The sequence below is a fragment of the Nuphar pumila genome, chromosome 9, assembly GCF_984573655.1.
Source record: "Nuphar pumila chromosome 9, dmNupPumi1.hap1.1, whole genome shotgun sequence".
NCBI classification, from domain to species: domain Eukaryota; kingdom Viridiplantae; phylum Streptophyta; class Magnoliopsida; order Nymphaeales; family Nymphaeaceae; genus Nuphar; species Nuphar pumila.
The window spans coordinates 15,677,550-15,689,877 of record NC_143257.1 but is presented as its reverse complement, the minus strand read 5'-3'; the positions used below and the strand labels follow the sequence as shown (position 1 = coordinate 15,689,877).

Genomic DNA, 12,328 nt, shown 5'->3' with positions numbered 1-12,328 from the left:
GGAGACCATTTATGCATGAGTGACTTAATTATCTTTAATTAGGTTTTCTTTTTAAGTGATGCATGCCATGTCTATGTAAATGCACAAACAAATTTAGGTTCTCACTTCTTATTCCCATGGGTATTACACAGGCAATAACCTGGATCAGGGCTACGACGAAGGAGGTGTATTCATACAATTTGTGACTTTATTTCTTGTCGAGCACCTTTCACCAATCTCGGGTGGGGGACAACCGTTATCGAGAAAGAGCTCTTAGCAGCGTCATCCTGATGCATTAGACTTTTACTCATGAGTTTCTAACCATCCATCCCACGGCTACTGTGGAGGCTTCTTCTATCTTCGTGGTTGGGGAGGAGCAACCTTCCGTACTCAAAAACAATATCCACGAAGCTAATAAGTACCTCTTACCCTCTCCTTGTAAGCATCAATAGTTTTGTGTCACATGGTTAAACTTTTTAATTCATTAAGTTCATTCATGCACAATACAAATATAATTAAAGATGTAGGCCCCCTTCCGGGCTCATGGATGCACAGTTGCAATGCCAATCAATTAGTCATACACAATTGTGCATTTTTAACATTTCAAATTTTAAACATACATTCATCAATAAGCATTGTTCATATACAATTAGATGCATCTATACACATTTTTGGTCAATACATGTTCCATTCATTTCGATCATAATTTGCAACAAGGCATATATGTGCAACAAACACCTTATTCAGTTCATGCCCCTATCTGGGCACTCAACACCTGCATAATATCAGTGTTGGAATTGTATTTACAGTCTTAATAAATCTTTAGAAATGAAATTTGAATACCTTACATGCATTGCATACACTGGTGTTCCGGTCCTTAACCGGTTCGGGACTCACTAGGCCCCCAAACTAACCTGATGTTCCGATGCCACGAACTGCTCGTAACAATTCCTTCGAATGAGGAAGATACAACCAGTTTAGTGATCGCTTGTACTTTTCTATTCCAACTGTCATTGTTTTGTGCATAGACTAAGAGCAGAGCCCCAAATTCCACAGATTATGTGATTTTTTTTTAGCTTTCCAATACAGCAAACCGTTCATAAAAAATCATCCGGACGAGAGAGATACGAATGATTTAACAGACGTGTGTAGGCCGGTTAGGCATAATAGAGGGTAAAATGCATTCGGGTGACCAGAAATATGCAAACCGAATTGAAATTTTCATGATGTTTTCCTATCAGCATATCATACATGATTAAATAAAATTCATATATTAACAGTACAAAACTTCTTGCAATTTGACCACAAATCCACAACCATTAAACCTAAAAAATGGCCTGTCATCCCGAAAACGTTTTTCTCAAAAAAGTTTTTGGTATTTATCATACACCATATTCATTTATTTTGAGCAATAATTATTTTCTATTTTTAATTTTCTTCAACTGATATTGTAGTCCACAATTGAGAGAGACAACAACATAAATATCAGTTCTTTCATAGTAATTAAGTAAACAACCCGTATTGAGTCTAGAATCCCCGATCGAACGCACGTTTCGATCGGTGCACGGGCATGGATATCCTCAACTTCGGATCAGTCTAGTTGTGAAACTGGTTAGGAATAAACACCTGGACTGATCTGGGATTGATGGATATCAACCTTGGGTCTGATCCATAATCGGATCAGCCCCCTTTCGGACTCTCGAACTGATTTTCCCAACTTACCGATTTTCTTGAAAATCGGGCAGTATAAACCCATAAATCTTAATTTTTCTCAGAATCGGCCAAACCCAATCCATCCAGGGACTGATTTGGACGGTTTATGGGGTTGATCAAAACTGATCCATACGTGGATCAGTTCGACACATCTTCCCGTACTCAATTTCGCAAAGATTTGTTCTAATCCCCGTATCATTTTTTTTCAATTATGCCAATACCCACATGATTTTTCATATTATGTATATATATATTTTTTAGGGAATGAACCGACCCCCTCCTATGGGATCTGATCAGCCCCTTCCTTCACTAACAAAACTAATCCACGAAGGGTTTTCATTTAAAACCCTTCGTATATCAGTCTCGGGCAAATCGACTATGCCCGATTTGCCCGTATAAGGCTATTACACATAAAAATCTATATATATTTTTTAATTTATAACCACTATCCTAAATCAAATATTTTCATATGGATATGTGTGTATACATATCAGATTTGATATGTACATACAACATATATACATAGCCAAGATTTACATTATCCCCGAAATCGACTCAGGTTAGAATTGAGTCTGAGAAGCGGTCTTCCATTCCGAAAATCGTTTCTACGCTAAATAAAATAAAACCAACATCGAATCCTCGTATGAAAGGATCGATATATGGTTTTACCTATTCAGCCTTGGAATATACTCGTGCATACGAGTTCCGATTTACGGGTAAAGAATAAAACCTTCTACCTCTTTCGCGAAAACGGTGGATTCGATTGCCGAAAAGACCAGTTTGCCTACACGATCCGCTTCCTTTTTTCGCAATATGGCTGCATCCCTTTTGCTCAGCCTTGGTTGAGGACTGATCCTCCATGCTTGGTGAAAGAGGAAGAAGAAAAATCAAAAGAAAAAAGAGGGGAAAAGAGAGAGGAGGGAGAGAAAGAGGGATATATATATATATATATATAGAGAGAGAGAGAGAGAGAGAGAGAGAACCCCGTGCATCTTATGGGACCTAAATTTCATTGCTAAGGTGTAATCACCACTACATAGCTTAAAAATTAGCAATGAACATGTAATTATTTAGAAATCAAACATTTAGAGTTACGGCACTTTCCACTTCCCAAAAAGGAGCACATAATAGGAAGCATGTAAGAGAAACTAAATAAGAGGCAACCTATATTAGGTTATCTTTATGAACTATATTGCATGTACTGATCCGGCTTCATGGAACTTTGTGCTATATGACAATGTGGAAACTTAAAATTATGAATACTATGATCTGAGTGTGCACAAGGGTTTATCTGTGACTGACATGATAAGATATTTTTTTTCACTTAATGTTTTATTTTTTCCATTTCTTCATGCATCTATGTGTAATATGAACTCATGATGAATTATTAATTTCAACGATTGGTACGGATGCAATATGAGCCTCATTTGCTATAAACATTGAAAATTGATGATAGAACTGGAGTTGTGAAAATCATTAAATACAAATATATATATTTTAAAGCTAGAAAAGAAATGTCTAAAATGAGTGGCATTCAAAAATGTTTTATTTCTTAAGTCCACAAAAAGGAAAACCTTCTTGTTCTCTTCAATTACTCCAAATATGAACGCATGACTGCCAACTAATGCCATTGGAATAGCAATACGTGCAGCTTGACCTAGAGCCATTGTACCTAGATTTTAGCACCACAACTTTCCAAAAATCCTCTGTCGTTAGAACTCTTTTTTTACTTATTTATTGTTTAATGCTTATTATAAAAATATTTTTTTTTTTTGTAAACCATAATATATGTAGCTACTTATTGGCTGGCCTCTTAAAGAGGTCCCAACCATAGCTAAGGGGCCCACTAGGGTGGGATGTCCCACCCTAAGGAGATCCCTTTCCTATTTAAAAAAGAAAACTCCAAGTCCAAGTAAGAAGGCAAGTTTTCCTTTGTTTTAAATAGACACTTTTGAATTTTTTTTTGTTTGGACTTAGGAGAAGCTTCTTAATATAAATTTTTTTCCAGACTTTATCATCAATTTAGGCAATGTTGGAAGTCCACTAAGTTGGGCCCATATAGGGAAAAATGTCCGGCCCATTAGACTCCTAAAATCCTATAGATTGTAATTAAGTCCCAACTGCCATTCCATAAAATTAATTACAATGGAGTCTCATAGGGATTCTTCTTTTGGATTCCAAATCCTACTATGATCCAAACTCAATTAAGAAACCAAATCAATCCTATAATTATATCCAAACTCCATTACCCAATATGTAAATTGACCTTAAATATTAATTTATATTAAATTAAATTCTTGATGCAAATTCACTTAAAATAAATTAAATTTCAAATATAATCTAAATCCAATTTAGCATTGAATTTAAATCTGATTTCATTCCTTGATCAAATTTTGATTCTTCATAATATGCAAATGAAATCTCAATTTAGTCTTAATTAAAATTCTATATTTCATACAAATATAACAATTCATTTTTTTATTATTTATTAATTATAGAAAATTTCAAATTCGATTCCAATTTCAAATTAATGTATAATTCAAACTTAAATTTGCATTCAATTAAATCTTAACTTAGATTCGAATCAAACCTAAATCTAATTATAATATTTGAGACATATTTATTAAATCCAAATTAAATCCAGATCCGATCCGAATTCAAATTCCCAAATCGAAATCCAAATTTGATAAAACTCTAGATTCAAATTCACACTCAATATGAATCCTGACTAAATAAAAACTCAAATTAAATCCCAATTAAGTTCAGCTTAAATCCAGATTAAATCCTATTAAAAATCAAAACCCAAATTGAAATAAATTCTTTGTTTGAGATTCATTCCAAATTTAAATTAAAGCTTGAATTACGATTAAATCTCATCTTAAGTTTAAATAATAATTTAATATTAACTTTGCCTTTATTTCTTGTAAAAATATTGAAAAATTGTGGGTTTTATATCCTTCTCTCCTTAAAGAAATTTCGTCCGCGAAATCTAACTAGGGTTACTCACTGAATAAATTCTTGATATATATTGCTTTTATCCTTTATCTGTTTAATAATTATAGAAAATCTACAGGTATTACATTATTTCTCCTAAAAAGGAATTTAGTTCTCGAAATTCAATATCAAATCATCGAACCTGATAAATTCAAAATATAAATCATCATGCTCCTATTACGCATTATCTCATATTAAACCTTCTATCATAATCAATATGAGTAATCACAAACATGGATCCTTAATTTGGTATATAAGAGTTTACTATTAGTTTTTATCCTCAGAAATTCATCATATCCTAAAAAACAAGTTCCACTTTTGATCACCTAGTCTTGTGAATGTGTAACCTCACAGGGAGTCTCTGCTCTAGTCGGATTACCTAGTCTTGGACAATGCACTTTCTCACATCGATTTATTGCCCCAACGGGTTACCTGGTCTTAGACAATGCACCTCCTCACAACGATTTACTGCCCTAGCCGGATCACTCGATCTTGGTCATGCACACCCTCACAAATAATTTTTTTTAGAACAGTTCCTCAATGAATTTATTGCCATACATGTATCAATACAATTGACCACTTTAAGGGTCGATAGCCACTAACACGGGCACAAACATGTTTACAATTAATTGGCAAATCACAAGATTTTAGGTTATCGGAGCACCAACACATCAATTCAATCGACTGAATTCAAGGTTAGGAGCTACGATCCGGGCTTGAACATTCAATTCATCTCAAAAAGATCTATTGCATAGCTCATTTCATGCATCAATCAACATGCATCACATCATAGGTTACGATCATATGGCCCATCACATATCGTGGTGTTTCAATCATATCATTACATTCATGATATCACCAACAGAGTTCCAAGAACCATAGTTCACTGTTGAACTTAAACATTTATCACATACGTTCATAATTTCATATCATGTGATGTTTCATTATCGAACATAAGCATATCCTCATAAGCATCATGACATAGCTAAAAATAAACATTCATTTCATAAATTGTACCTCGAAGCATGCGTATAAAGATTTGTAATTCTATGTATGTGTACGTGAACATGCACATTCCGTAATACGAAGCAACTAAACCTCAATATATGTAACTCCTACGTATTTCGAGTTATGCACACATGGTTCAAGTCATATATACCTTTTTCATACATGTATTATCTAAAGCTCATAAACATACATAATGCACAAATTTTCTATCAAACAATAACCTTACAAGTAAGTCAAGTAAATAAATTTGAACTTACTCACCGAGCGATGCCGGACTGCTAAATGTGTTATGAGCCAATATTTTCATCCCGCTCTGATACCAATTTGTCTTTACCCAAAGATAGATTGGTATCTCTAAAGAATCTTATCCCTTCTCTGATACCACTTCTGTAACGCCCTAAAATTTTAACCCAAAATTTTAAGAGATTTTTTTTTCTTTTTAAAACAACAGAAACAACCTTTTTCTTTGGGTTAAACATTCTGAGCGGGTTACAATACAATCAATCATCATAACTGAATTAAAATGTGAATAACGTTTACTATTAAAACTTATTTCAATTTTTAATAATTTAAAATTTACATAAGAGTATTTTCAGTATAAAATAACAATAATTGTTTTTCTAAAACTATCACTAGGAAAGGAAAAGACTAGCTATCGATGCCACCAAAGCATTTTGCATTTGCTTCACAATTGTATATCATACTTCACCTAAATCCCCATAAAACGAGTTAGACTCTTGAAAGCCAGGTAGGAAGTACTATTTGGTACTTGTACATTAAAACAAGTATGCAAAATAATATTTGTACAACTCACGTATGCAAACAAACAGTCCTCAATTCAATGATACATACATTATAATGCACCAAACGTTTTTCAATCATATACAGTTAAAATTTTATGCATGAATAGTTAAATATGCATGTACTTACCATTGTAGAATGGATGACCATTTATGCATGAGTGACTTAATTATCTTTAATTAAGTTTTCTTTTTAAGTAATGCATGCTATGTTTATATAAATGCACAAGCAAATTTTGGTTCTCACTTCTTATTCCCATGGGTACTATACAAACAATAACCTGGATCAGGGCCATGATGCAGGAGGTGTATTCATACAATTTGTGACTTTATTTGTAAAATCCCATTTAAAAAAAAAAAAAAACTGTTTGGACCCGGGCCGGGTCGGGTCCGGACCCGACCCGGGCCCCTTTTTATTGTTAGGGTTTTGCGTAACCCGACGCAGGGTCCCGAGCGCCGCACTCCCCCCCCCCTTCCCCCCCTTCTCTTGCGGGAGGATTTGGGAAACCCACCAGGGGTTTCCCCTTCCGGTGCCCCCCTTCGCCTTTAAGAGAGAGGTCGGAGGGCGAGGGGAGTCTCGCCTCCCTCTCGCAGCCCTCTCGAGCTTCCTCCCCCTCGCCGGTCTCCTTCCCTGCTGCGCCTGCCGCCGACGCCGGGAACCACCCCCCCAGGTACGCCGTTCTTCTCTTCTCCTCCCTCTTTTCTTCCTCACCCCCCTCCTTGTCACCTCGCCGGGAGGCCGGCAGGCTCACAGCCGCTGCCGCAGGCCTCCCACTGCCTCCCTGTACCATCGGGGCCCCGATAGGTGGCTTGCGCAGCCCCTGTCGTCCCCTTCTCTCGCTGGGGATCGCCGGGGTGCCGGCAGGGGACCTGAGGCCCCTGCGACCCCCCTCCCTGTCACCTCGCCGGGAGGCCGGCAGGTGGCTCACAGCCACTGCCGCGGCCTCCCACCGCCTCTCTGTGTCGCCATGGCCCCGACAGGTGGCCTACGCGGCCCCTGTCGTCCCCGTCTCCCTCTGCGAATCGCCGGAGTGCCGGCAGGGGACCGATGGCCCCTGCGGCACCCCTTTTTGCTGCCACTGCGTGCTGTCGGCAGGGGTTGGCCCCTGCCGACCTGTGCCTTCGGCAGGGGCTGGGCCCCCTGCCGTCTGGTGCTGTCGGCAGGGGTGGCCCTTGCCGACCTGTATTGTCGGCAGGGGCTCAGCCCCTGCCACTTCGTGCTGTCGGAAGGGGTTGGCCCCGGCCGACCTGTGCCTTCGGCAGGGGCTGGGCCCCCTGCCGTCTGGTGCTGTCGGCAGGGCTGGCCCTTGCCGACCTGTGTTGTCGGCAGGGGGCTCAGCCCCTGCCACTTCGTGCTGGCGGCAGGGGTTGGCCCCTGCCGACCTGTGCTTTCGGCAGGGGGCTGGCCCCCTGCCATCCTTATGCTTCCGGCAGGGGCTGGCCCCCTGCCATCCTTTGCTGTCGGCAGGGGCTCTGCCCCTGCCACTGTGTGCCGTTGGCAGGGGCTCAGCCCCTGCCACTTGGTGGCCGTCGGCAGGGGTGACCCCCTGCCACTGCGCTATGTTTAGGCTGGGGCTTGTTCCCCCACCGCTTGTCTGTTTTCGGCCAGTAGGGGCACACCTCTGTTGCCTCTCTTTTTCCTATAGACAGGATTGTCCTTCTTTTGCTCCGCATTATTATTAACATAGCACTGTTGCAGACCTCGCATCGGACCCTCGCTCTGGCTCCGCGGCCCGAGCCTCGTATCATCTACACGCGTAGACGCACGCAGCTGCAAGACATCCCGAGGTAGGGGAAAGTCGCACGAATAGTGTATATGAACTAAATAAAATAAGACTTCTGAGATAGAATAATTATTTTTGCATATTTGCGTATCTGAAGAAGTATGTGTTGATCCATGTTTTACTCTATGTGATTCTTTTGAAATTGCATAATGTAAATTCTTTGGGTAGACTCATTCTAGAAAAAAATCAAGTAGTTTACTTGGCATGCCTGTTTACGTGTACAATTACTTAACTCATAATTGTCTATTATGCATGCTTGTTCCTTTGAAACTGCATACTTAAGATAGATTTTGTGAAGAGACTCAAAACCACTGCAATTGCCATTATAACCAAACCTTAAGGCAGGTACGGTATGAATTTTATGTAAGATCATGGAGAGTAATTGAAGGGTGAAATCTATACTTTGCTGATTTTTGATATGGTAATATCGGCCTCCACAGGCCAATTGCTCAGAAAAGCAAAACATGTCAAAAGAATCATATACCAGTATGTTGCCCTTCCATCGTAGTTGTACCTCTAGGAAGGTACGATCGTACTTTTGGACAAGTATGTCCCATGTGGGTTACGATGGTGGGATGATGAGGTTGTGGCAACCTCGATGAATGCTATTAGCAAAATGCTGAGATCACATAAAATGGTGACCATTTCGCCTTCACAGGCAAGATGCTCGAGTGGGTCTAATGGACCAGAGCATATAGGATGGGACGACGGTTAAGAAACCCCCGTCGTACCCATCCGATCTTCACGGTTCATCAAGGGAGAGGATGGATGGTACAAAGACTCCGATGAACAGGTTGTTAACAACCACCCCACGAGCAAAAGACTCGGTTTTCCCCAGTCATCGGAGTTAGGGGAATTGGGATTACCATAAATTATCCTAGGTGGTAACTCCCAGGCACTTCTGCAGAAGTTGGATGCATCCATGGGCCACGAATGCCTTTGGGGATTTACTCTCTTGGTCACTGACCGTCCCCTTAGGAGCGGACTCAGTCAGTCATCCGGGTTAATGAAAACACCTGACATAATAAACCCCCGGATTGGTCTCGGCTGTTTCTACGTTTCGCGTCTGTGCGTACCCACAGGCCAGTTAATATCAGAACTTAAATAAGATATTCATGAATAGATATAGATGACTGAGACTTACACTGCTTCTCTTTGCACTTATTACATTTGCTAGAATAGACTACAACTGCTTTAACTGCTTAAATATCATAATTGCCTATCTTATGAATGTCCTGTTTTATTTTCATTCTACTTATCTGTTCGTGCACCTACTAGTTTGTTATGAAACTGACCCATTTCATGGGCAGGTGAGGAGTAGGACTTCACTGGCGGCCGATGGCGTGGTGCAACGTGGATCAAGATTCATTTCCTTTCTGCTGGCGGATCGGCTCTGGGACTTTTTGGAGTTTTTCTTAGATTTATTGAACTTTGGAATAAAAGACCCATTTTGTAATAAACTGCAGATTTTAATCGATTGCTTTATTTCTTAAATTCCTTTAAGATGTTGTACATGTGAATGATGGTTTTTCAGCTAACGTACCCAGGATTGTTGACTTGTGTCCCTTTCTAAAATGTCTTCCGCTGTTGTTTTTAAATATTAAACTTTAAATCTTTGAAAGGTTTTTCGATGAGGTTTTCGAAATCACAAGTCGAAATTTTGGGGCGTTACAACTTGGTATCAGAGCCAGATCAGAAAGAAGTGAATCTTGACTATTGAGCATCCCATCGCGCTGTAAGTAAGTCTTTGATATTTCATAGCATGTTTAGACTAAATTATATTCTTGTTTTATTCGTAGTACCGTTGGATATATGGATCCGGTTACTGGTTCTAATGGTATTCGCGGTAGGAGCACGCGTAGTGTACGTGGTCGTTCCGTAAGGGGGAGGGGCGGACGTGAGATGTTCGGGGCTGGTTACTGGGCTAACCGCCCTCCTCTACCTATTTTTACGGATGAGCAAGGCCTCTCACTACCGATCGCCTACCAGATACCCTTGGCAACAGCATGGGCTGAAGTGCATGCTCGAGAAGGTGGTTTCCTGCCTTCACACATTCGGGTGCACCATCAGACACCATAGGAGTCATCGGGAGATTTTGTTCCCCCTGAGTTAACAGAGGAGTGTGGTTTCTGCGGAAAAACAGGCCACACCATGGATGCTTGCTTCCACAAGGCTGAGCATGACGACAAGATCGCAATTTCGACTGCCGGCGAGCAACCGCCACCTCCGGCAGACCCAGTGGGCGGTGCATCACCCACATATACACCTGCGACGGATTCTTCAGATTATAGTCTTGGCTCACCGGAATATACTCCGGCGACGCCTCTTTACGGGCAGGAGCCCTCCTACGATGAGCCACTTCCCTTCACCCCTAAGCGCAGATTCAGGCGCACAGGCAATAGAAGGGAATATCTTAGGAAGTATTCTAGTCGTCCCTAGGGGGAGGTAGCACGCACCCAGTTTTGTTGGAGTCTGTGAACTCATTTATAACTGCGGAATATAACTTTTGCTTATGTACCAGCACAGCTGGATTCTAAATATTTGACTCTCGGAATAAAGATTTATGTTATTGCCTTTGTTTCTATACTTATGCCTACTGGTACGTCTTCAGTATTTTTGATTTTTATCTTGGTTGCTTTTTAAGGATGGCGGGAAACTCAAGCCACAGCATGGCCGATGAGTTGCGTGAACAGAGGGGATTCATGATGGATACCCTCAACTCCTTAGCTGAGGCGATTCGTAACCAGGGTCGCCCCCATCAGGATCCAGGTTCCCTTGCTGGGAATGCACCAACCGCCACATATGAAAAATTTCTAAAGCTGGACCCTCCTACTTTCTCGGGCAAGGTTGATCCTGACTTGGCGGAGAGTTGGGTTAAAGAGGTGGAACGGGTGTTCCAGGTGTTGTCCGTTCCTGATGATAAGAAGACAATGTTCGGGTCCTTTCGTTTGAAGGACGACGCTCGAGAATGGTGGGACACTACGCGGGAGGTGCAGTTTCCGGGTGCTGAGGTGATTCCGTGGGAGGCCTTCCGAAGGGTTTTCCTCGGAAACTATTTCCCTCCTCATGCGAGGGAAAAGAAGAAGGTGGAATTTCTGGAGCTGTGCCAGGGCAGCTTAAGTTTGAACGATTATATCGCCAAATTTCAACGGTTGGAGCGCTATTGTCCTCACCTATTCGAGGTTGATCATGAGCGGGCCGGGAAGTTTATTCGCGGACTGAAGGAAGGACTCAGGCATAGGGTTCTCACCAGCATGCCCGCGACTTTTTCTGCGGCAGTAGCAGCAGCCACCCTACTGAACGAGGATTGGGAGCGTTCAAAAAGTGTGCAAGCCAAGAAGTCAACCGCGTCAGGTGGCGAGCAGAAGAAGACATTTTCCGGCGATCCAGGGCAACGACCACCTTTTCCAGTGAAGACTGAAGCAGGGAAGAAACAGTTTCCTCCAGCAAAACGCCAGCGACAACAGGGCCCTCCACCACCCAGGCAACCGTCGAGTGATAACTGCCCCAGGTGCAAGAGGCCTCATGTGGGACAATCTTGTCCGCGGGACACTGGCGGATGCCTGTACTGTGGCAAGATGGGCCATTTCATACGCGACTGCCGGAAGAAAGCAGCAGATGACCTCAAGCGAACCGACAACGTATCTCAGCCTCCTCGACCACCTCATCAGCAACAATAGCGAGCACAACCAAGCAGTGGCAGAGAGCCGGGTCGAGTTTATGCAGCCACAGTCGATCAATTGACCAAAGGGGATATCGTTCAAGGTACCATTCTTGTTGCTGATCAAGCAGCTTTTGCACTCTTTGATTGTGGTGCCACACATTCGTTTGTTTCAGAAAAATTCGTAAAACAATTGCATATAACGGTAAAAACGCTTGTTAATGCATTAGACGTGTATAACCCCGTTGGGAAGAACACGGTTTGCACCACTTTCATACCTGAATTGGACGTAGTTGTGGCAGAGCGACACTTGCCTGCTTGTGCTATCCTGCTGGAGATGACTAAATTTGACCTTATCCTAGGCATGGATTGGTTGCACAAGTATCATG

At 41.5% G+C, this 12,328-nt stretch overlaps 1 protein-coding gene across 7 annotated transcripts in view; it reads left to right on the top strand.

Annotated features, from left to right (window-relative positions):
- Positions 1 to 12,328, top strand: part of LOC149828460 (CBL-interacting protein kinase 24-like) — a 97,463-nt gene that overhangs the window by 17,933 nt on the left and 67,202 nt on the right. Inside the window, exon 9 of one of the 7 annotated variants that reach the window (XM_090017594.1) lies at positions 9,589 to 9,966. The exons of the other annotated variants lie outside the window; for them this stretch is intronic. Coding sequence (XP_089873720.1) covers positions 9,589 to 9,771 — 183 coding nt within the window. The 3' untranslated portion in view covers positions 9,772 to 9,966. Of the gene's footprint in view, positions 1 to 9,588; positions 9,967 to 12,328 lie in introns of those variants that run through there. 7 annotated transcript variants of the gene reach the window in all.